Below are 26,329 nucleotides of genomic sequence, written 5' to 3' on the forward strand. Positions count from 1 at the left end.
CTTATTTTTTGTGTATTATTTTCGCTTTCAACCGGACAAAGTCACTCAAACGAGTTTGAGTGTATGCACGCGCTCATAAAATTAAAATCAGACGGGTCATTTTCATTATTTTGGTTTCCAAAATTTGAAATCCAAAATTCTCTCTCACCTTCCACTCGATTTACGCCATATTAATCACTCAAATACCATTTTAAGCGCAAATCGGTGTGAATCATAGTTAAACTAACTTTAGGTGGTAACATCGCGGTGGATTTTGACCCGAAATCGTCGATTTATCTTCAAGCTTTTAGTGAACCGAAAAATACCAGGTTAGTCTTGTTCTTTGTCGGTATTTGTACGCATAAAGTTTATTTTTTTCTACATTATATAGGATTTGTGGAATTGTCGTATGAATTTCTAGGGTTTGTTAACAAATTATGGGTTTTTCCTAGTTTAAATTGGGGTTATTTGGGGTTAAGAGATGTGTAATCTTATGTCGTGTAGTATTACTGTTGTAATTGCGTCCAATTTATTTTAACCCCAAAATGTGATTTTATACAACGTTTGGCCTTGTATTGTCGAAGTCCGAATTTAATTGTTGTTATTTGATGTGTGTGTGGGGGTTGTGATTGTTGTTGACCATCTATTGTTATTGTATATGTGTGGTGCTGATTGTTTGTACTATTACCGAATTGTAATTTCAGTATGAGTGGGTTTGTATTAGTAACATTGAGATGGTATCATGGTGGGGTTTTGGATGTTAGTAGTGGGCAACCAAAGTACGAGGGTGGACAAATAACAGAGTTTTTGGATATTGATGTGGATAGGATATCCTTTTTTGAACTAAGGGATTATATTAAAGAACTAGGGTATACTACAAGTTGTTCATTTTGTGTTAGGAGACCTAATAGTGATAGTGTTGTAGAAATCAGCTGATAGGGACATTTTCGAAATTTCACAAAGTTTTGAAAATGGGGATACTATTGAAATCTATGTCAATCACGTGGTTGATAATTTAGATAATGTAGATGGTCCCATTGCTTTGTTGGAATACCTTACCAGCCCCAATGAGGAATCTTTGGTTTGCTTTTAATAAAGAAAGGGATGGGGTATCCAAGAAGGGGATGGGTTTGCTTTTAATAAAGAACCGACGGCCTACGAAACTACTGTGCACCTGTTTGAACCGATGGCTTGAAAGCTATTTCGAAGACCCGTTAAGTAGTGAATTTCCTATTCTTGAATCGACCGATCCATCGATGATACTTGAGTACGACCAAACTAAACTCTTTAATGAACATGATCTTGAACATGAAAGTGATGATGTTCATGAAGAGTGCATAAACATAAATTTGAGGGCCGAAAGGAGGTCGTATCGAGAGGAGGAAAAGAAGAAAGGATACCAAATGACCTGGAGAAATTCTGTTGGTGAAGTTGGTCCGGATACGGGCTTTGATGAAGCTATCTACTGCGATACAAGCTTGAAAGGTAAGGTTCTTTGGGATGAGCCGGTGTATGTCGGTTCGATGCATATAGTGTTGAATCGGATACGGATGATGAGTCGGGGTCTAGGAGGGCTAGGAGAAGGATAATTTTTGACAAAGCTATTTGAAAAAGTGATGTGGGAGTTGGGGATGGTTTTGAGGATGTGAATGAGTTTAGGGATCTTTGTTACAAAATATGCACTTCAAAGGGGTGTGCGGTTAGAGAAATTTGTCAATGAGCCCAAAAGGTTAGGGTGAGGTGTAGGGATGGTCGCCATGTGGTGCTTATATGCAAGTCTTGACAAGAAGACTAATGATTTCATGATCAAAACCTACAATCCTAAACATAGGTGTGTCAAAGACTACTAGAAATTACATGTGCAATGCTAAGTTCTTGTCTAAACATTACAAGAATAGAATTACGAACGACGAAACATTAGGATTTTCAAGTTTCGGTGAATTGATTAGGGAAGAACTTAATATACATGTTGGAAAAACCACGCCGGAGAGCTAGAGCTAAAGTACTCCAAGAAATCATGGGTGATCATGTGTTAGAGTTTGGAAGAATATTTGACTATAGGGATGAAATGTTGAGGACTAATCACGGGAGTACTTGTGTTGTTAAGGTTGATGACTGCGGTGAAAGTGGTAGGTTGGTGTTTGAAAGTTTTTATATTTGCTTTGATGCTTTGAAAAAATGCTTTTTAGGTGTTTGTAGAAATGTATTGGTTTGGATGGTTGTTTCTTAAAGGGAATAACCAAAGGACAATATTAAGCCGCTTTGTTGCTAAAGATGCTAATAATCAAATGTTGCCTATTGCTTGGGCTATAGTGGAATATGAGAATAAGAACACTTGGACATGGTTTTTGAAATTGTTGATAGGCCGATTTGGGAATGGGAGATGGCGGAACTACACTGTGATATCAGACATGCAAAAGGTATGACAATCACTTTTTTTTTCTTCATTTAGTTTCTGTCCATTCATATATAATTGTTTCTCAAAATTGTAGGGGCTTCAATCAGCTATGAAAGAATTGTTACCAGGTGGAGCACGGGATGTGTGCAAGACATATCCTAGCCAACTGGTCAAAAGAATGGAGAGGTCTTCAAAGAAGGAACCAATTACGGAAGTGTGTGAAAAAGCACCTTTGAAGGAGAGATGAAGATAAATACGGACAAAATGAAACGACTTGAAATGCGCGAGGATGGTAAGGATATTGTTGCGCATTCTTTGTACTACCCACCTGAAACTTGGTGTAAACTGTACTTTAGAGCGACGTTAAGTGTGATAGTGTGGACAATAATATGTCAAGAGCTTGATGTCCGGATTTTAGGACCAAGGCATAAAACCATTATCACTATGCTTGAAGAGATTAGAGTGAAGGTAATGACTAGAATAGGTCGGTTAGTCAATTTCCAAAAACATGGTTAACTAATATATCTCCAATGGCAATTGAGGGTACTAGAAATCAACATAAAGAAGTCAATGGAATGTAATATTGATTTAAATGGTGAGAGAGGGTTTGAAATTAGTGATGGGCCATATCAACATACTGTTGATTTGAGAAGTAGAACTTGCAGTTGTAGGGCTTGGATGCTCAAGGGAGTACCATGTCAACATGCCCTTGCTGCCATATTATATAAGAAGTATGAACCCATTGAGTTTGTTGATAGCTGCTACCGTAAGGAGACCTACTTGAGGACTTATTGTCATTTTCTTCACCGCCACCAATATGAAAATGTGGCCTCGAGTCCAATAACCCTTATGTTGCACCACCGGTTGTAAAGCCTATGCGAGCCAAAGAAGGTCGGAGAAGAGAAGCCACCGAGTCAAAAAGATATGGTAAGTTGTCAAGAAAAGAAGTTGACATGACTTGAAGCATTTGTCATGGTAAAAACCATAATAAAAGAGGTCACCTTTGAAGGTATGAGCTTTTAAAGTAAACTCGTTTTTTATACTCTTTGGAGTAATGGTTTTGATTTGACACTCTTTGTTTTTGGTAGGATTACGGTAGAACAAGCTATGGTCATGGACCGGATGTTTAACACGAAAGATCTCGGCCAAAGCTTTCTTTTGAATCGAGTCGCACTGCAAAGAGCTAGGGGAAGGCCAAGAAAGACAACTCCAACTTCGAAGCACCCGGCAAAAGCTAGGGAAGGCCAGGAAAAATGCATTAACTTCGATGCACCGAAGAGCAAGTGCAAGGCCGAGAGTACTTCTCAAGCACCAACAACAAGTGCAAGGCCAAAGAGTAATTCTCAAGCACCACAACGCAAGTGCAAGGCCAAAGAGTACTTCTCAAGCACCAACAACGGCAAGTGCAAGGCCAAAAGAGTACTTCTCAAGCACCAACAAGAGGTATGGGAACAAGGAGGACAACCATTAGTGCTAAATGGTTTGAAAATGCAACAAGTTATCTTTCACCCGTTGCGACGATGCACTTGATCAACCTGTCGCTTCTCGGTCTAACGTGAGGAGGGAAGACCAAAAACCTACGAAGCTTCTAGTGCCGCACTGCCGCGACGATGCACCTAATCAACCTGCTGCTTCTCGGTCAATGTGAGGGAGGAAGACCAAGAAAACCTCTCAAGCTTCTAGTGTAACATTGTTGATAATGAAAGAGGAAGAACTACCCCTTACAAAAGGCCTAGGACCGTTGGAATGGGTATATTTATCATGAGAAAATGGATTTACAACATACAATGTAAGATTTGAAATATTTGTTGGATTGGGTATATTTGTTGCAAGTGAGTTTACTAACTATAAACAATTATTTTGCTTTGTCTACAGCATGGCTTGCCAAGTAGTAGGATAGTTGATGCTGCTCCAAGAAAGCATATAAGGTCGGTGATATTCTTGGGGACCTTGGTCACAAAGCAAGGCCGGAGTGAGGTGGAAGGGCAAAGCGAAGAATGACATCAAGCCGGCTTGAAGAGATGAGGGTAAATAAAAGGAAAAAAGTGACGGCAGACTCCGGAACTCGTAGACAAAGGATCCATGGAAGTAGTGTTAATGTTGGTAGTTGGTAGAACAAGTTAATGTAGTTGGTAGTTTTTGCAGTTCATAAACAAACTAAAGTAGGCGTGGCTTAGATGCTTGTTTTGTGACATTATGCTACGCACTTGAATGTTGCATCATCATGAATGTGATGCACTACTTTTGTACAAACTTATATTGGTGCAATTGTTTATATATATATAAGCGAAGTCTGTTTCTATTATTAAGTCCTGTCTCTTTCAGCAGTAACATCAGTGCACATGTTTAATGTCCAGAATGTTTGTTTCTATTTGAAATTGTTGGTGCACATGTTTAATGTCTAGAATGTGCAACCTATGTTGGTGTAGCTGTTTCTTTTTCAAACTGCAGTTTATGGACCAAGTGAAATCTGTTTGTCATGCATTTGAGCCCATTAATGTTGCTCACCAAATACGTCAAGCATTTTGAACGAAATTAGTGTTGCAAACTAAATGTGGTCAAGCTTTTGACCGGATTTAAAGGTGGTCAACAACGACTAAGGTGGTTGGGGGTTAAGTAGTGGGGAATTTATTGCAAAACACATTATAAATATAGGCTTTCACTTACACTTTAATACTATGAAATAGCATTCTAAACAACCTCTAACATGAGCCTTAATTCGAAAATGGTAGCTTATTTTGAGAAAAAATTGACCAAATCATACGTCGAAAAGGATGATTTCGTAAGTGTTCGTCTAATTTATTTGTTATTTTGAACTGTTATTTTAGTTTTAGTAATCACATGTTTTTTCGCATCCTTCCAAGTAGCATTCTTGAATTTCTCCCCGGACGATGACCGTGAAGCTGTTGTAATTTCTGAAAGAGGCGCGTACAAAATGAAATACAAAGTTGGTGCTCATACGCGGCTCTATCAAGGATGGAAAGAATTTATAGATGCTAACGGATTCAGGACAGGGGATATATTGTGTTTCAAGGCCTGTGTCGGCCTTAGAGACCGGATACACTTCCTTGTTGAAAAAAAACGAGAGATCATAGAAATAGATTAATTTGGTCTCCGTGTTTTCAATTTAAGCAAGGTTTATGTTGGAGCACATGTAACACCTTTGCTTTCTAAATTAAAGGGATTTCATTCATCAATTTCAAACTTACATTAAACACAAAACAAAAGAAAACTAGAAAGGATTCCTAACATACATTAGCCACAAGACAAAATAAAATGGAAAAGTAGTTCCTACCTAACATTAACCACAACACAAAAGACATTTTTCCAAGCACTGCCTACCTAACATCAAGCACAAAACTAAACCATTCAACTTCAAAAATACACGAAACACTAAAGCAATTGGTCATGACAAGTTGAAGCATTTCCTCGCATTAACCAACTGATCCAACTAGCAAAACAAAACAAGATACAAAATGTGAAAATCAAATTAGAGCTAAAGTTGTTGATCCCCTTCTTTTTCGATTTTATCTCTTTGGCATTTTCAATTTCGCCCAGATTAATCACACTTGATTGTTCTTCCATCTCCTTCATTTTCATATCACTTGAGACAGATTGTTCTTCCATTTCAATCTCTTTCAACATCTCGGCAATTTCGGAACTTCCACATCCTTCTTCCATCTCCTTAATTTTCTTCTCTTTTGAAGCTAATTCTCCGTACATCTCCTTCATTTTGTTCACCAACTTTGGAATAATGTATTTCGATCTTTCATCAACTTTGGAAAGATCCCTCCATCGAAAAAATTTACACTTCTTGAACCATAGTAGGGGCAAGACTAATATCTTCTTCGGATTGTTGTCGGACCGGAAGTCTTCAATGGGAGCAACACACCATGGTTCGCATCGCACCTCCTCATTCAATATTGGATCTTCATTGTCCATACAAAGCTTATTCAAATCCAATCTTGTTTCTTCCATAGCTAACTTGAATTTTAATCGGAAATTTGGGGAAAGAAATTGTAAGAATCCATCTTGGGTAAGAATTGAAACATGAAGAAAGAAATTTACCAAAAAATTTGGGGAAGAACTCAATGTGGAAGAAGAGAAGAAGATCTAGCCGTTTGTGGGGATTTAACATTGGATTTGGGGAATTAAAAACGTTATTTGGACGGCCGTATGGCAAATATACACTTACGGTCCATATAGTTTTTATCATCTCTTACGCACCGAAGGAGAGTAGCTACACTTGCTAGTCCAGTCACCGGTTGAAAGCGAAAATAATACACAAAAAATAAGTCCAGGGGGGTCATAGGACCCCCGCAAAGTTGAGGTGTGTTATGGCAATTTTGGCCATAGTTTGAGTGTGTTTTGAATACTTTACCCAAATTTTAATGAGACACATCATCTAATTAATGGACATTCAAAGGGGAGTGTTGTAAATATTAATTGGATGTCCATCAAGTAACTTGGTTTCCAAGTTACTTGGCCACTAAGGGAACTTGGCCACCAAGCCATTTCCCCGGTTACTTGGCCATCTAGCATTTTTCTTCTATGGATGGGAGGTTCATTTGTAGAATATGATAAATGTGATTACTTTATAGCCTTTATTTTATAACAAAGAGTCAAAATGATGTTTACTTTGATCATGACTACTTTTTTTCAAAAACAAATTTTGAGTGAGAAAATGATAACAATGGTCCCTTATGTTTGTAGTAGGTTCGAAACAGCCATTTAGGTATCAATTGAGCAGTTTTGGGTCTTTAAATTGTCAAAACTGAACACCTCTGGGTTTCCGCCAAATATTTACAGAACTCTAATATTAAATTTAACCAATACTATAATTCCTTAATAAATTATTTCAACTTGTTCGATAGAAATTAAACATTCACACGCTATCAGTATGTTATTAGCAACCTGGAGTTTTATTTATGAACTAACTTTGACTGCTGCTTGATAATCTTCTCGACAACGACCCACCTTCTTGGGTCAACCCCATGTGATTTATTACTCAAACCTCAATTTATTATCTTGTATTTGCATCGATTTTTAAGCCTGCATGGTTAAATTAATTAGGCAATTCCAACTCTAAAAGCAAAAAATTGACCCTCTACACTCTTAAATTAGGTGATAATCCATCAGATTAAAGATTGCCATTTGAGTCATAATATGCGGTGGAAAACTGAAAATAGAACTTTTTTTTTTCTCACAACCTGTCACATTTCAATGTGAAGATAGTCAATGGTCAACCCTAATGAATTTCTTGGTATTTCACACAAGAAGTGTAAGTAGGGGCTTTGTCTCGAAACACTCACAAAATGAGAGAGGAGAATTAGCGAACTTATAGACTCTATCTGTTTACTTTTACTTGTCCATTATATTAAAAATATATTTTCATTTTTACTTGTCCACTTTAGGATATCAAGGAAAGATAATTTTTTTTTTCTTGTTTTACCCTGAACATTAATTTCTCATTTTCAAATTATTCTCCAAGTCCAATGAGACTATATACTAATTAATATGGGTATTATACTAAAATACATACTTCATTTATTAAATCTTATGGTGTTAAGCTAACAATTTGAGTGAATTTTGAGTAAATTTGACAAGATGAACTTAGGATTTCTAGGTCGTTGAAGAATCAAAGAGAGGCAAACTGTGAGGTAAATAAAAGGCGGTTCTTTTCATTAATTAGAACGTCAAAATCAGTCCCCTATACAATATGTACAGTGAAAACAAAATAAATCCGAACATGGGCGGGATCCCGTAAATCAAACACACAAAGGGGCGTGCAAAGTCAAAAGTGGACAAGTACAGAGAATACAATGAATATACAATGAATATTAACCATGATCTGAACTTAAATCCTTAGCTCAAACATAAGGGGCGTGCAAAGTCAAAAGTGAACAAGTAAAAATGAACGAAAGAATTAATTACAAATTGCTCAAAAGTCAAAACCTTCATCTTCAACTGATGTTGGACAAAGTTCTGTGTTGTCAATACTACCCCTCTCACAAAAGGGGAGCCTTCGTAAAGAAAGTGGAATTATTGCATTAAGTTATGATGAAATTTAGTATTTTCATAAGAAAAGAGAGGGTTTATAAGTTTGTAGTCCTAATAGCAAATTATTCAACCAAAGAAATTAGTCAAGTGATTAACATCAAACATATGTCATGCATGCATGGAATAAATATGGGATTTATTTAACTAAAATTAAGGAGACGAGGGAAGTATCATGCATGACCTAAGCAGAGGCGAATCCAGGATTTCAAGAAGATGGGTTCATCATTAGCTATGAGTTTTTTTTTATTTCTTTTGCCTTTGGTTCGTTGCAGCTTAGCGTTTATGGGGGTTTTTGATCTTTTTTGTCGGTTGGGACTTGGGTAATTAGAAATAAAGGGGAAAAAAGTCATTAGATGTAATATAAAAAAAAATTGGGTAATTATAATTATAGAAGAAAAAAGATTTAGAATAATATAAAAAGGAAAGTTAAAGGACTGCTTTGAAAAAAAAAAGCATAAAACATGCAAGAGCTCAAGTTCGATCCCAAGACCTTGAGGAAATAAACACAATCCCTAACCAGTGCTTCACTTGGCCTAGTTTGACCATGTGTTCCTTCAGTTAATATAAGATATGTATTCAGAATTATACACATAATATATCAAGTTTAGTCGAGTAGCCATGTGTTCACGTGACTTAAATTTTATAGCTAAATTCGCCTCTGGACCTAAGGTACTAAATGCTGTATTATGTAAAAACAGTAAGTAATGTTATTCAATAGAGGCATAAAATAGACTAACGAGTAGTGGAGGGTAAGGCTACTATAGTATCATCGTGTTGCCAACAGGGGCGATTTTAGGTACTAAAATTGGGGCATGTGAACACATGATTTCTCCGAAAAATTAGGTATTTCATGGTTGAAGGTCGAGTTATTTAGCTAGAGGTCTAGGGATCAAGTCCCACTTAATTAATACATTTTCCTTCTCTTTTGTAGTGGTGCCCATGTTCCAGAAATCTTAGATTCGCCTCTGATTGCCGACGTGTCACGAATAAAAGTTACTTTAGAAAGTCAATTCATATAAGAGACAACAATAATAGTAATGATTAAACCTCAAAAGATTGGGACCGGCTATATAAATTTTCATTAATAATGTTTCTGTTGAAAATATTATCTTCTAAGTGGATGTCCATCAAGTTAAACCTGGAGAGCAAGACTTTTGCTTGGTCACCAAACATCTTGGCCATCACACATTTGCTCTAATTACTTGGGCATCAAGAATTTTTCCTTCTATAAATAGGAGTTTCATTTGTAGAATGAAATAGACAATAAAAATCTCTCTCTCCCAACTTCTTTGGCTATATCTCTTGTTTCGTGTACTTTTAATATTATTTTATAACACGTTATCAGCACGAGACTCTGCTATCTTGAGCATGTGTATAGCAAAATGGTTTGAATCTTCGATATATCTGCCGAAGCAAAGGTGAGATTATAATTCTCAAAGCAATTTCAGGTAACATATTTCAAATATTTATTTATTTGTTTGTTTTGATGGCTCGATCAATTGCTATTGAGTTCAAAGAAATTTTTAACTGATTATGCATACTCTTAGAAGGAGATTCGTTACCAAGCTAATTATTAGTTCTCACAGTATTGAGCCAATTTTCTTTCTATATTTGCTGGCTCACTTCTGACTTTAGAAAGAAGCAAATTTTGGTTACTTTCAAAGGATTTAAGTGGGCTTGAGAGTTGTATGGTCACAAGATTACCATCCGAGGTATTTAGATTGAGGTGGCCAATATTGCAGGTAAGAAATTCGAGATTTTTTGGTTGCAGAAATTCGAGATTTTTTGATTGCTCTTGGTTTGATATTTTTATCAGCATGATAAGCGCTTTATGTAAGATGAATTAATGACTCTTCTTGAACTCCAGTAGAGTTCATAATAAATTTACAACCACCAGAAGTGGTAATAGTTTTATGGGCTTGTTGTTGGGACTAAATATGTATACCTCAATTTGCTCCTGAAGTAGTAATATCTTAAAAGAGGTTATAAGCTATCACAATTTGATATGCTTAAGGCACGTTCAGATGATTATATTTCATTCCTGAAGAATGAGAAAATTTGATAAATGTTGCAAATACATATTCATTCCCTGAAGTGAATGTAATAATATGTAGTAAAGCCTATAAATATGAAAGTGCATTTGGTTGTGAAAATATCACGACTCATCTCCAGAAGAGGTAGAGTAATTGAGAACTAATATTCTGAATATTTTACGCTTTACTCCCAAAGTATTAGAACTCTGAAATTTACTCCTGAAGTAGTAAATATTGAAATCAACTCCTGAAGTAGCAAATATTGATTATTGAAATCTACTCCTGAAGTAGTAAGACTTTGAAATTTACTCTCGAAGTAGTAAACCTTTAAACTTTACTCCCGAATTAGTAAAATTTTAATCTTCACTCCTGAAGCAGAAAGAACGGGTAAAATATCTGAGAAATATTCTGAGCAGTGTCTTCTTGTGCTTGAGCAAAATAACGAGCTATTGATGAACGTCGTATTGAAAGCACATTTGAATAATCAGGCTCCATTTCCCGAAGTGAATGAAGTAATACCACAACCTATCTCTTGGAGAGATAAAATACAAGGAATATACATGCTATTTTTGTGGTATGAAATTAAGAATAGCAACACATACCTGTTGTACGCAGAAACATCTTTAATAATTTTATCAAAGTATCTTTTTAAGAAAAAAGAAAGCAAAATAGAATGTTTCTACTATAACCACATTGATACATTATGGTTAGTTGTAGGGCTGTTCACGGTTTTGGTTAAAACCAAAACCAAACCGAAAATTTAACCAAACCGAATAAAAAAACCGACATTTGGTTTGGTTTGGTTTGGTTTTAAATTTTAAAAACCGATAATATTTGGTTTGGTTATGGTTATATTAAAAAATAATCGAATAAATAACCGAACCAAACCGATAAATTATATACATAAATTTTATAATTATTTATATGTATAATATTAGTTTTTCATAAATAATTATAAATATTTTATACCTTTTAGTCATTAATTTGATTTTTGGTTTTACTTCACATGATTGTTTAAGGCCCATGTTTTTAAGAATATGTCCAACCCCATGTCTTTAAGTCTTTTAACTCTTTAAGTGTTAAGTGTAAACCTACTAACAGAAGCTCAGTCTAATGTCTTTAACTTAAATTTTTAGCCTTTCTTTGTCAGCCATTTGATTTTAGGTTGTTTCTTTTTTTTTTTCTTCTAAATTTATACCTTTCTTTTTTCTTGTCTGAATGGATCCTAAACTTCTAATATTTTTCATATGAAAAGGACAGAGGTTGTAGATTTGGAGGTTCCTATAGAAGATACTTTAGTAATATCAGCATTTGCTGCAACTCAAGCACATGGTAATGCCCTAATACTTCTTCCGTGGGTAATCCTCCTAAAAGGCAGAAAAGAACAACTCCTTATAGTCGAGACCCTAGCCTTGGGGATAATGATAGAAAAATATCTGAAGTTTGGGATCATTACCCAAAGTATTTTTAATAAAATGGGAGAATTGAGGAAGAAATGCAAGTATTGCCCCAAAGTTTGGGATCATTACACAAAGTTTTTTTATTTCATATATTTTCATTTTAATTTTAGGTAGTCTTTATGTTTAATTAATATATATGTTTGTAACAACAACTAAAAGCTCCTATGCTCTACTTTATTTTTCCAGGTATGTGTATTAAGATGACAAAAATGGTGCAGCTACTACTTAGTTAGTTTTTAGCTCTGTACGTAATAGTTTAGCAACTTTGGGTAACTTGAGTACAACACTATCACTAATAGTGAAAATATTTCTATGATGTATGTTCCACCTTAAACGATAAATAAAAGTTATCGTTTGAATAAAAAAAAAAAAGACATGTCTTTTTCAATTTTTTAATGTTTTATTGATAAGTCTCATGGCTGCTAGTAATAAACCAAAAAATCCAACCAAACCGAACTAAACCGACAATAATCAACCCAGTGGTTATTATTTTATTTGGTTTGGTTATGGTTTTAGACATTTAAAAACCAACTAAATTGGTTTGGTTATGGTTTTAATCAATAACCGACCCAAACCGAATCATGAACACTCCTAGTTAGTTGTTATTAATTTCCTTGAAGGAAATAACAATTAATGTATCTCTTTATGAAGGATGTGATTATTATGTGGTTGACGCTTAGATACAAAATATTCAGTTAATGATGAATCTCCCTGAAGGAGATGTTTGCAATATTGAAGTTTAGAATTCAATGTTTATTTCGTGACACCAGTAGTGTCGAAATTTGCTTTCATGGTACCAGAAGTATATAAGAAATATTTGATAATAGAAATTAATGATCAAAGGCTCCAGAAGAGCTAATTATTTATTTACTAGTATCATGACACTAGCAGTGTCCAAATAATATCTGATTATGATAGATAAATTGAAGTCTCTTGAAGAGGTTATATGTGATAGCACCATTTATCCGAGATCGTAATTGTTACGTTTGAAAAAACAAACTGTGGTAGACCTGAAGTTTACTAACAATAAAAATGGTTATCATATTGAGACTACAAATGATCGGAATATTAAATATCTTCAAGTTACTACGGGTAAGAAATACACATGTAAAATGTTACCCGAGCATGATAAGATCACATACCACGATAAACCAGAAGTTTATTGGTATACAATCTCATGCAATAGTAAACCAGAAGTTGATAAATAACACTCGCCATGGTAAACTTGAAGTTTACAGGTACAAATAATTTTATCAGTTGACAAGACCATTTTGGTCGTCCTAATTTAAATCTGATGTGCTAATTGAGTATTCAAAATATATTGAAGAAGTAGAAGATTCTTCAAGAATTTGTTTGTGTTGCTTATTCTCATGATAAGTTGATTACACCAGCTAATGTTGGGACAGAATCCCCTAAAATTCTGAAAAATATAAAAAGGTGAATATGGGCCCCTTCACCTGCAATGTGATGTCTTAAATAGATGCATCTATGAGACGGCCACATGTATGTTTATTGTCAACTGGCAGTTTGACATTTACGAAGTTGCTTGCTCAAAATGATTGAGTTGGAAGCACAATTTTCAGAATATGTAATCAAGACAATCATCTTGATAATGCTGGTTTACATCTAAGCTGGTTTGGCATTAGATGCCTCCATAATACAGCTAAACCATTGCTTATGAGAACAGAGCATCAGATGTTGGTCTGAGATATGATATACTGCATACAACAACACTTGTATGCTTCAAATCAATAAAATTTTGATAAATTCTCCCCTCATATTTGGTTCAGGGTCAGGAACTAGATATTTCCATCTTATAGCGTTTAATGTGTGGTATATGATTAATGAATGTACCATAATGCACACAGATGGATTTTTCCAAAGAAAATTGGTGACATATGTCACTAAAATAAGGGGGAGAGAATAAGCAGCTAAGAAATATGTTGTGAATTATCATCAGTATGATCCTCAGATAATTAAAGTCAAATGCTGGAAGCATTTGCTGACCCAACTATTTCATATTTCATCTGCAAAATGCTCTTAATGTCCCTGAAGGACAGAGTCTACAGCGTGCATGGAGCATGGTAGACCAATCGGTTCCAAGTATAATAATCCTTGAAAAGGGGAGGAGCAAATGATCATAATAAGGAGGCAATGTGCTCTTGAAGAGCTACGACATAACACTTCATAAACGTTATGAGAGGTTCGAAAATACCGAAAATAATGAAGTGATGAGATCTCGATAGTTATGTCGAATTGCGAACCGATACGAGATGATATCTCATCGACGATATCTTTGATACCCCGTATGGCCCGCAATATTGTATAAGATTGTGAGGATATGAGTTCTACGTCTCTTAAAGCATCTTGGACGTAGAAATAATTACCAAGTGATATGATGCATCTTGGTAAGCGATTGGACCTGTAGTCCAGACATTAGAAGATGTCACAATTTATAATGATGGAAGTTGTCACAGCCTATATGGATTACTTGATAAAATTTATATGAAAATTTCTGAAGGATTCAAAATGCCTGAAGCATATACAAATTCTTGGGAAACTTGTTTATAATCCGTAAATGGATTAAATGAATCAAGGCTGATGTACTGAAATCGCCTTAATGAATATTTATTGACGAAGGGTACAAATAAGATCATGTTTACCCTTGTCTCTATATGATAATCAGAACCTTTCATATGATTGTGCAAGTTGATGACTTGAATATTATTGGAGCTCTTGAAGAGTTTCCAAAAGCATTTGATTATATCTGCTGAATGAGGTTGAAATGAGAAAATTGAAATGGTCCTGAAGTACCATATATTTGTCTGCGATTGATGCGTTTATATATCTTGCATAACTACGAGCATGATATAATTTACTCCAACATGGAGTTATTGAAATAGCTCAACTGCATATTGCAAATGAAAGCCCTGACATGAATGTATTTGTCCTAACCAATATTGTCAAGTGTTTTGGATATACAGGGCATTCATCTGATCGACATAAGAGTTCAATCCAGATGTGTTATCTATTTCCATGAAGGATTATTGTCATGACAGTCAAATCATAGAAAGACAACAACAGATTATGAAGCAAGTCATGATGTACTTGTCCTGATTGCAACAATATTATACGGCGATGATGCAACTCTATCTGAGAAAGAAAGACGCAGATCATCAACCAGTTCGTCAAATGATCACTGATAGATCTGATAAAAGCTCTGTCAATCTCAAGATATGATAAGTTGGTATACAAGATTTGTTACATCATCGTCAAGAATTATTTGATGCTTTAATAAGGGGGAGTAAATATGCGTTGTACTCTTTTTCCCTTAACCAAGGTTTCGTCCCATTTGGATTTTCCTGGTAAGGTTTTAATGAGGCAACTCTCAAAGCGTATTACTAGATATGTGTACTCTTTTTCCTTCATTAGGAATTTTTCCATGGGGTTAACGAGGCACGTGATCTAATTAATGGACATCCAAGGGGGAGTGCTGAAAATATTATCTTCTAAGTGAATGTCCATCGAGTTAAACTTGGAGAGCAAGACTTTTGCTTGGTCACCAAACATCTTGGCCATCACGCATTTGCTCTAATTACTTGGGCATCAAGAATTTTTCCTTCTATAATAGGAGGTTCATTTGTAGAATGAAATAGACAATAAAAATTTCTCTCTCTCCCAACTTCTTTGGCTATATCTCTTGTGTCGTGTACTTTTAATATTATTTTATAAGAGTTTCTCATTTAAATGCACCTCAAGTCAACAACATACAATATAAAATAAGGAAATATAGATAAGACTAAAACTGAAAAAGAAAAAACAAATGTAAAAGTTGTTTCTCTCTCTAGAATGGCGATTTCGCATCAGCTGAAATGGACAGGAAGATGACTGGAGGGAGGGGGAAACATGGCAAAGGGGTGGTGACAAACATGGCTATGGCGAAGAAAGGGGTTCCACAGTCGGGAGATGTGCGGAAAACAAGGAATGTGAATGTATTGCAAGGGATTGTACCATTTAACTTATTGAGGAAAGTGACACCCGAATCAACCCCGGTAGGGAGTACGAGCAATGCAACAACTAACCCACTAAGCTCAACAAAATCTTTATGGGCTGACCAAGTAGAGGAGGAAACAATTGACAAATCAGGTACGGTTTTACAGGGATCTAGACTCAGTTCGAACCTAATTGTTGAAAATTCACCCAATTCGTGTAGTAGAATAGTAAATTCAGTTCCAATTGTTAAAGGTTTTGACCTAGATAATAATGTTAAAACTATCTCTAATGTTAAAATTACAATGGATAATGTTAAGGAGGAAATTGAATTCTGGAGGACTGCTGTGATCTGTTACGTATTGGGGTCAAACCCCCCTCAATCAGTAATAGAATGCTATTTCAACAGAATATGGAAAGGGATGGCCATCTATAAGGCAACACAAGTTAATAGAGGTGTGTTTTTGGTAAGATTTCACGACCCAGAGGATAAATTTAAAGCAGTAGAAGGAGGGGTCTAGATGTTTGATAGAAAACTAATAGTTATGAAGCCATGGAGGCCAGATATAGATGTAACAAAGGAAACAGTAGAAAAAGTTCCAATATGGATAAGATTGTCGGGTTTAGATATCAATTACTGGGGAAAGAATACTCTGATTAAAGTTGCAGGAATGGTGGGGACTCAACTGAAAGCTGATAAAGCCACCACATATAAGGAGAGATTGACCTGTGCAAGAATTCTGGTTGAAATGCCCTTGAATGATGCCTATCCAACAGAGGCCATGTTTGAAAATGAAATTGGGAGGATAATTGAACAAACTTGGAGTATGAATGGAAGCCTGTGATGTGCACTAGGTGTAAGAACTTTGGGCATGAAGTGACTGAGTGCAGAAGGCAACAAAAAGATGAGGCTTGGCTGGAAAGGATTAGAAAGCAAACCAAACTGAGAGACTGCTTGAAGAAGTTCACAAACAAGCAAATAATCCTATGGAAAAGCAAGTACAAAGGCAGCCATAAGCAAGACTTGTTGACAACAAAGAGAGTACTCAGAAGCAAGCATCACCAACCAAAACAGGTGGGCAAGAGGTTAAAACAGTAAATGCATTTAAGGTGTTGACACAGAATGCAAAGCAGATAGTGCAGAATAAAAAAGATAAGGATACTGGTCCTACTGCAGTAGACAAACAGATTAGTACAGGCCCAGGACATGATAAGGGTGGTGGTACTTCCCTATCTAATGGATAGAATAGGTTTTTGGAATTCCAGGGGACTAGACAGAGTTGATAAACAAAGAAAAATGTAGATTTTTATGTACAACTCTAAGTTGGAACTATTTGGTTTCATGGAAACAAAGATTAAGAGAACTAATGCCCATAGGGAAGCTCTTAATCTTTGCAATGGTTGGTCTTTTACCACTAGTCTTGTTGCACACCTAGGTGGCAGGATTTGGTTGGTATGGAAACTAAATATTTTTGTTGTTAATATTGCTATGGTGACTGCTCAACTGGTTCACTGTGAGGTAGAACATATGGGGACAAGGAGGAAGTTTTTCATTACCTTGGTGTATGGTTTCAATGATCCAGGCCTTAGAAGAGGCCTATGGCAGGAAATAGAGGTTTTGAAAGATCAAATACAAAGGGCCTGGGCTATCATGGGTGATTTTAATTGTGTACTCAATAGAGATGAAAGGGTGGGAAGTCAAGTTAGATTGGGTGAAATAAGGGAGTTTAGACAGTGTGTAGATGTTTGTAGTGTACATGATCTGAAATCCTCAGGGTCATTCTATACCTGGACAAACAAGCAGAGAGGGGCTGAGAGAGTACCAAGTAAAATTGATAGAGTACTGGTAAACAGTGAATGGCAGGCAGATCTTCCAGTTTTAGAAGATCATTTTATGAATGAGGTACTTTATGATCATTGTCCAGCAATCATTAGTTGGGAAGATGGAGTGCAAACAAGTTAAAAACCTTTCAAATACTACAACATGTGGAGTCTAGCTGCTGATTTCAAAGAAAGGGTGAAGCATAGTGGGGTCCTGTAATTCAGGGAAAGAAAATGTACCAGATAATTGGGAAACTGCACAGGTTGAAGAGAATATTGTATAAGCTTAATCAAGACACATTTAAAGAGGTTGACACGAAGAGCTTAGGAGCTGCTAATGCAATGTCAAACCAAACTACAAGCAGATCCTCAAAACAGTAATTTGATAGGTGTAGAAATGAGCTTGTCCCAAGAATAATACTAGAAGAAACAAGCTAGTGAGGCATTCCTGGGGCAAAAATGTAAGAACCAATGGTTGAAAGAAGGGGATATTAATACTAAATTCTTCCATAGTCTGTTAATGGCTAGAAGAAATACTAACGGGATATTCTCAATTAAAGATATCGAAGGGAACCAGAAAACTGACATGGAGGACATCACAACAACTTTCCTTGATTACTATAAGGGGTTATTAGGCAAGTGCACTATAGATAGACAAACAGTAAGTGGTGACATTCTCAGATTGGGACCAATGGTTACTGAGGAACATAGAACACTACTGGTCAAGGAATTTACTGCTCAAGAAGTCAAGCAAGCAGTGTGGGAAATTGATGGGGATAAGGCTCTTAGGCCATATGGGTATAGCAGCCAATTTTGTAAAAATGCTTGGGGCTGATTTGGTAGATGGTGTCTTGGAATTTTTCAGGACAGGGAAATGACCAAGGGGTTAAATGCAATAGTACTCACCCTTATAACAAAAAGTAACCATGCAGACACAATGGGTGATTATAGACCTATAACTTGTTGCAATACCTTGTACAAAGTAATCTCTAAATTACTTTGTAAAAGACTCAAGCTGGTGCTGCCTGATAATATTTCAGATAACCAAAGTGCATTTGTGGCAGGTAGAACAATAGTTCAAATTATTCTGATTTGTCAAGACCTAGTTAGACTGTATAATAGGAAGAATACAACAAAGAGTTGTTTGATCAAAATTGACTTGAGAAAGCCTATGATACTGTGGAGTGGGAGTTTGTGAAAGAGATGATTTATGGCTTGAACTTTCCCAGCAAATTCATCAGGTCGATAATGGAGTGTTTACCTACTCCCTAGTACTCAATAGCTCTAAATGAAGGTTTATATGGATGTATACAAGGGAAGAGGGGGTTGAGACATGGTGATCCAGTCTCACCCTTACTTTTGTCGTGCGTATGGAATATTTAACTAGGGTTATGAAATGGGTGTCTCAACAACCAGGTTTCTCCTATCATACTAAGTGCAGGAATATGGGGCTGAATCAACTATGCTTTGCTGATGATATGCTTTTCTTCAGCAAAGGTGATTTTGACTTAGTGATATTGATGTTAAGAGGACTGAAAACATTTTCCTTAGCTTCAGGTTTAACTACTATTGCATCAAAATCCAATATCTTCAATGCAAATATATAAAGCCAAGTCCTAGTGGATATATGTGAGCTCATTGGTTATGAGAGGGGTAAACTACCATTCAGATACCTAGGTGTGCCCATTTCATCTAGAAAAATTTCATCAGTGGACTGTGAGTGCTAGTAGATAAGATGGCATGCAGAATAAAAATCTGGGGTTCAAAACATCTTTCTTATGCTGGTAGAGTCCAGCTTGTAAACTCTGTTCTGATGCATATACACTGTTACTGGTCCTCAATGTTTATTATTGCAAGGAAAATGATGAAACAGATTACTGCATTGTGTAGGAATATCTTGTGGGATGGACAAGCTAACATTAACAAGACCGCTCTCATAGCTTGGGACATTGTTTGCAGGCCAAAAAAAGGAGGACGACTGGGAATTACTGAATGTATCACATAGAATGAAGCAGCAGTGGTCAATTATGTTTGGAACATAGCTAATAAGGCTGACAATTTGTGAGTGAAATGGGTCAATCATCTCTACATCAAAGGGAAAGACTGGTGGCACTATCAGGCACCAACTGATAGTTGTTGGTATTGGAAGAAAAGATGTAGCATTAAGGAGAAGTTTGCACCTGGTTTATGTCAAATGGATGGATAACACCAGCTGGCAAATACATAATACATGTGGTTATGCATGGAGTAGAGGAACAAGAAGTGAATGGCAACATTGGAATAATATGAATGTACCAAAGCACAACTTTATAAGCTGGGTGGCAGTGCACAACAGACTACACACAAGGGATAGGTTGAAGAGGATGGGTATAAGTCAAGAAGAAAATTGTTTGCTATGTGATAGGCAAGCTGAGACAACAGATCATTTATGCTTCAAATGTAAATTCTCTAAAGCTTGTCTTACTTTCCTATTTCTGTGGGTCCAAATAAGTTTGCAGAATATGGATTTGACTAGAATCTGGACAAGATTAGCTAGAAAAGCCCAAGGCAGACAAAGTAAGAAATTCCTCTGGACACTGGTGACAGCAATGATCTATCATATATGGATGGCAAGGAATGATGCATTATGGAATCGCAAAGTACCCAGGCCCCCAGGTGCCGTGCAGATCAAGCCAACAGGAATGCTATGCTAGAATTGTAAATATAATACACAGAAGACAGCGATATAAAGATAGGGACCGGATGGAAGGTGTTATAGCTAGGATGAATGTGTAACAGAGGAATAGGAGAATGAGCAATAGCTTAGTTTGTTTGGTTTTTCTTTTCTATTACTAGCAAAGATGTAAATGACTCTGAAGTTTGGGTTACCAATATTACAGTTTGTTCAATAAAAAAAAAAAAAACTGAAAGGTATCAAAAATTTGAGAAAAAGGATATAATTAATATAGTTGGGTGAAACAAAATTTTATCCCATGCATGTGTTCATTCAATTTAAGACAATTCTATAATACAAAAGAGACGTTGTGTATTTGTATATTGATTTGAATTATAATATGATACAAATATAATTTCTTCCACTCAAGATTATGACAGTGTTACCTTGCAAGAGCAACGAAAATGGCAGCAAGATGTATTTATGTATGTCTAGTGTAAGAAGCATTTATTCCGAAATTTTTTTTGTTAAAGAGATTTTGTTACGCGTAACGAGGTCAAAATGCAATATAGTTGATATAGAAGTACTAGTGCTATCCTAGTTGCTGAATAATTTTATTTAAGTCCAAAAATTTATTCAAACCCTGCAACAAGTGGAGCGATGACTCTTGAAAAGCCCGTCTCGTACCCATTTTCCATCGTTTCAATTATTATAACCATTTACTTGTTCGATTTTTGTTGTCATATTTTATGTCTAACCACAACACAATGATTTAATTTATATTAAATGCACAAATAAGCATGTACATGATCGAGGGATCGAGGCGCAGCAACATATTCGGCCAAATTCAATAACTTTTTACTCAAACTGTGTATTATGTTACTAAATTTATTTAATATGTACATTATATTAAATTTAAAAATCAATTATTAATATTTTAAGTCGTCGTATTTAAATTATGAACCTATAAAATTGAAATTGTGATTCTACCTCTGTCATGGTCATTTTTTGTGGTGGATTCTCAGTACTAATTGTTCCTCAGTTTTCTTTTTGATAGTAGTACTAGATTTCATTTTTAGTTTGACCCTTAGAACTATTTAATATTTGTATATGGTGGCAATGATCTGCCAATACTTTTTCTTTTGACAAAATAGTAGTCTGCTGGCAGAAAAATGTTGATAAAATGACCTCATCTTGTTCCCCGAAACAATTGTTGATTTGATATTCAAATAATAAGATACACCAAGTGATAGCGATGTGATAGAGTTATTAATAAACATTATTCATTTGATGTGGTAATCTGAAGCGGAAATCAAGGTGATTTCTCAAGTAACCAATGACCTGATTAAATAAATGTTGACTATTGGCTTAACCAATAGGTTATACATAATTTTCTTTTTAAAAGCAAATATGCCGCTAGACACTCTGTCTAAACCTATTTTTATTAATAATAAAAAAATAAATTCTGATCAAGGAGAAGTACAAGTAAGGAGACTAGACCTATCATACTAATCCTAATTATGATTCTGATAGCATATGAAATTATAGAGTATATTAGCCCCTTCAAGTTTTTGAATTTGAATTCTTAGTTTGAGGTCAAAAACAAAAAGATTGGCTCTTGAAGCATGTACGTAGTTGAAAATGCACTTAAAACACAACAGAAAAGATTATACTCCGATTAATTAATTAGTACTACCTTATAGTCATTGTGAGTTTTGATGATCAACTTGATATCTGAAAGCCTTCCGTCAATAACAGAACTTAATTAAAAAAGTACTATCAACTTGGATTTATTGAACTGTTTGGTGGAATTACATTTCTATGCATCTTGTGAATGTGACCTTCGTTTCTAATGATTATCATATATGATTTTATTTATGTAACAATGAAATTTTTTAAACATTTTTAATTTGTTTAGCATATTACTTACCTACTTAATTTTACCTGTTGCGTTTTTTATTTGTAACTATCTTTCAAATGTCTTTAATAATGTAAATAGTACATAGAAATTAAACTCTATAGTACATAAGTTGTTATTATTACACCGTAGCCACAGTATATGTTAGGTAAGGTCATAATCAGTGGATTATGTTAAATGATTCTGATGACTAATTCTTCTACACTGCCCACCTATATACTATTCACTTTGATCACTTAGTATTTGCTCTTTATTATGTTTTCTTTTCAACCAAGAATTCGGAGATTTAAATTGGCAAGTGATATATACAGAAAAGGGAGAGACTGATTTTCGAGTAATATATTTGAAACTGCTTAGACTCGGACTCAACTTTGATTCAAAGAATATAAAACAACCAATTTCCCAATTGTACATCAGGTGATATATTTGGATAACTATATAATAGATCTAATATCTCCCTTTCGCCGTAATATTTTGGTGTGTGTACCAGAAAAAGAAGAAGTAAGGTTTTGGGGTCGAAACAAGAAAAGAAAACCGAAATGAATGAAACTAAAATCCAAACAAATTAAATCATTTTTCCTTATCGCCAATTTTAATTATAAGTATATCATAACACATTTTATTAAATCGATAAAATGTGAAGACTGTGTCATACTCAGTGGTGATCAATGGTGCATGGACCAACAACACCGTTTCAAGCACAGAAGGGACTGAGGCAAGGGGATCCTCTTTCTCCTTTCCTATTGACAATGGATTATCTGTCAAGGATACTGAAAATTCTGAAGGAGCACAAAAGTTGGATCTTATTCAGCTGAGTTTTGCAGATGGCTTACTGCCGTTCTGCAAGGGTGATCTACAGTCAGTGACACATCCTTTTTATGGTTTCCAAAGGTTTTCCGAAGCTTCTGGTTTAAATGCAAATTTGGATAAAAGTTCCATTGACTTTGGGGGAGTTAAACCTGTTGTCCAAGCCAGTATACTGCAAGCACTGGGGTTTGCTAAAGGTGAATTACCCTTTAGGTATTTGAGAGTGCCCTTAAGTCCCAAGAGGATGTCTGTAGTCCAGTGTAAAACATTGATGGATAAAATTTTGAACAGAGTTAAGTCTTGGACTGCTAGGTACCTCTCATATGTAGGCAGGGTTCCGTTAATAATAACAGCCTTGTTTTCTATACAAGTTTTCTTGTCCCAGGTGTTTGTTCTTCCTAAAAAGGTGGTGCATATGATTAAGACTACATGCAGAACCTTTCTTTGGACTAGCCAGGCTGATTTTTCTAAAAAGGCCTTGATTGCTTGGGTTAAATTGTGTAGTCCTAGAGTTACTGGAGGATTGAATATATTGGACATTAAAGTGTGGAATAAGGCTGCTATATGCAAACTATTATGGACATTGAGCAAGAAGAAAGACAAGCTCTGGGTGATTTGGGTGTACATATACTATGTGAAGGATGAGGGTGTATGGGGTGCCAACTGCAATCGGGCATCTTGGATAGTTCAAAATTTTTTTAAAGCACAGAAATACTTTGAACAAGTGGGCTATGATGCATCAGATGTTTGTAGGCTCAGATGCTTCTCCATCAAAGAGATGCATATCAAGTTGAGAGATGTGATGCCTAAGGTGGATTAGAGGAAACTAGTATGTAATAACCAAGGAGCTCCGGATTGTCAATATCCATGGGTTGGAAAATATTTAAAGTTATCTTCAACTGAGGAATCTGGAATCCATCGTCATAGCATAAGCATATTGGAGGCCGCATCTTGGAAATAGTGCATTACTAATAGCCTACTGAATCCAGAGGCTGAGCGACAAGGAGAAAAAGGAGGATCAATTGATTTCTCTTCCTTGAAAAAATATGTTCCGTAAAGAAAATAATTTTTTTGATCAGATATAATGTAACGACCCGCTAGGTCGTTATGGGGGGTGACTTAGAAAATTAGACTTTCGTTGGGAATTTTGAGACTGCGAGTGAGTCCGTAGCGTATTTTTATGTATCTACACATGTTTTGTTTGCATCTGTAGGGCCTTGGATTGTTGTTGGGATTTTTGGGTGAAAACTGGTGCAAAAACTCGAACTACTGGTCAAAATGGACCGCTGCAACGGGTCTGTCATAGCGGGTTGTGGGTCGCCGCTGCTGGAAGCAAGACTTTAATGAGGCCCGCCATAGCGAGAGCTTCCCGCTCTAGTGAGACCGCTGAAGCGGTCGAAGGAGGCAGAATTCGTATTTTATATTCTTTATTCCGAACTCATACCCCATATAACACCAAAACAGTTTCCAAGAACTGCTGTGACGAAAATTTAAGGCTAGGCTAAAGTGCGCTTGAAAGGTAAGTCTCAACCCTTGACTTTGTTAATTCCATCATCATGATAGATTTCCATGAGTAGTTAAAGGTCCATTAGTGGTGAATGAAAGGGCTAAAACCCTAGAACTTAAGAAAACTCTTGATTAATAAATGAGTTATTGATTTTATTGTTGTTTAATCAACTAGAAGTATATACAATCACTTTCTAGAATGAGAACTTGTCTATTAATAGTGGGACTTATTAATTGAGATGTAGGGTTTCATAAAGATGATAACTTTAGCATAAAAACTGCTAGAAAAAAAATGGTTGAATTGATTAGACATCCCATGAATGGGAATAGTATGATGGGTTGGGGTTGATGTTATGATGAATTCATGCATAGTGATAGTTCACCCACTAAAAAGGGTAGAATGTAATTGGGTTCTTTTCCCCAAGGTGTTGTATTGTTTGAGTAGATGACTTGAATACTCATATAGCTCTATATTTTTAGATTTTGAACGTTCGGAAGCTTTACGAAAGGGGAAAGCTATCGGAGAGTTATTACATTGTTCCAGTTCTGCATTAAGGTAGGTTACGATTTACTTGATTTAGGCTTTGATTAGTTGATTGAATGTGATACGAAATTAATAGGAGAAGCATGATTAGGGCTTCAGACATAAAGTGTGGTTGATAATTCCTACAATTTGATATAGATTGATTAATTATATGATGAATTGATATGAAATGATAAAGAAGGAGTTCATATATACTCTTCTTGTTGACTTGGAGTAATCCCTTATTCATGATTATTGATGATTTAATTTTTGAGTCTTCATATGACTTGTGATATGATGACTTGTGTTCCCTGATACTGATTCTTGATTGTTCACATTCCTTATTGATTGTGGAACAAAAATACATTGTGATGAGATAGATATGTAACTATGAAAAGGCACATTTGACAGAGGGTGAGGATGTGGCCTAAGTTAAAGGCTCGTGATTCGAGGTAAGATTCCGGAGTGAGGGTACATGGACACCATGGGTCCTCTGTAGGTCATGGCTAATGGGTCAAACACTACCATTTAGCATGTGTGTATAGATATGCGACAAAGTTGAGATAATTTGTGTTTTACATTTGTGTTTGGTGATTACGTGGGTTGAGTTAATCTTATTGATTTCTATTTGTGTGGATTTATCTATCCCTGTGTTGGCTGATATATCGCTGATTGGATGATTCTTGTTGATTGTTTCGTATGGTTGTGTGCTGTTGTGCCTATCTGTCTATTTTATTAATTTTGTGATTTTATGCATGATGCTAATCTTAGTTGGCCTATGATATCTACCGGTACATAGTGTTTGTTCTGATACTACCTTGCTGAATTTTTTTGAGTGCAGATTGTGATCCAGAGACTTCTACGAGACCTCATATTTAGCTTGAGGCCAGTTTCCGACATATTCGAGGGTGAGATATTATCCATGCCAGGACGCCTGAAGATCTTTCCTATTTTAGATGTCTATTTCATTTCAGACATTTATGGTTTTTCAGACAGTGATTCTTTCTTAGACAGCTATGTTAGAGTCCTTGTATGATGACCTTTGGATTTTGGGATTGTAATAGTTTAGACTTCTACAGATATTATTTATTTATGGCATGACTAGACTTTTGGAGGTATTTATATTTGTTATATCCCTTGAATGCTTTAAAATTGGTTAAGTAATTTGATAATGGTTTGGA

At 35.7% G+C, this 26,329-nt stretch overlaps 1 protein-coding gene across 3 annotated transcripts; it reads left to right on the top strand.

Annotated features, from left to right (window-relative positions):
- Positions 1-15,670: 15,670 nt before the first annotated feature.
- On the top strand, positions 15,671-26,067 carry LOC132059889 (uncharacterized). 3 transcript variants are annotated; one of them, XR_009415769.1, is made up of 2 exons: positions 15,671-16,076; positions 19,632-20,808. XR_009415769.1 is itself a non-coding variant. In XM_059452735.1 (2 exons), exons 1-2 carry the CDS (start codon positions 15,803-15,805, stop codon positions 26,025-26,027), a joined length of 312 nt encoding a protein of 103 aa, XP_059308718.1. In that variant the 5' UTR covers positions 15,671-15,802; the 3' UTR covers positions 26,028-26,067. The 3 variants fall into 3 exon arrangements, 2 of the variants coding, with proteins under 2 accessions (XP_059308718.1, XP_059308717.1); XM_059452735.1 differs by lacking the exon at positions 19,632-20,808 and adding an exon at positions 25,990-26,067; XM_059452734.1 differs by having other exon boundaries at positions 19,701-20,777.
- Positions 26,068-26,329: the final 262 nt, after the last annotated feature.

The sequence above is a fragment of the Lycium ferocissimum genome, chromosome 6 (genome assembly GCF_029784015.1).
Source record: "Lycium ferocissimum isolate CSIRO_LF1 chromosome 6, AGI_CSIRO_Lferr_CH_V1, whole genome shotgun sequence".
In the NCBI taxonomy this organism is placed as follows: domain Eukaryota; kingdom Viridiplantae; phylum Streptophyta; class Magnoliopsida; order Solanales; family Solanaceae; genus Lycium; species Lycium ferocissimum.

Excerpts from the sequence above, each read along its gene's own strand:
- LOC132059889 (XM_059452734.1), top strand. The coding sequence starts at position 15,803 with ATGGACAGGAAGATGACTGGAGGGAGGGGGAAACATGGCAAAGGGGTG. Across the intron at positions 16,077-19,700 it reads GGAAACAATTGACAAATCAG|GCCAAAAAAAGGAGGACGAC; the intron begins GTACGGTTTTAC and ends CATTGTTTGCAG.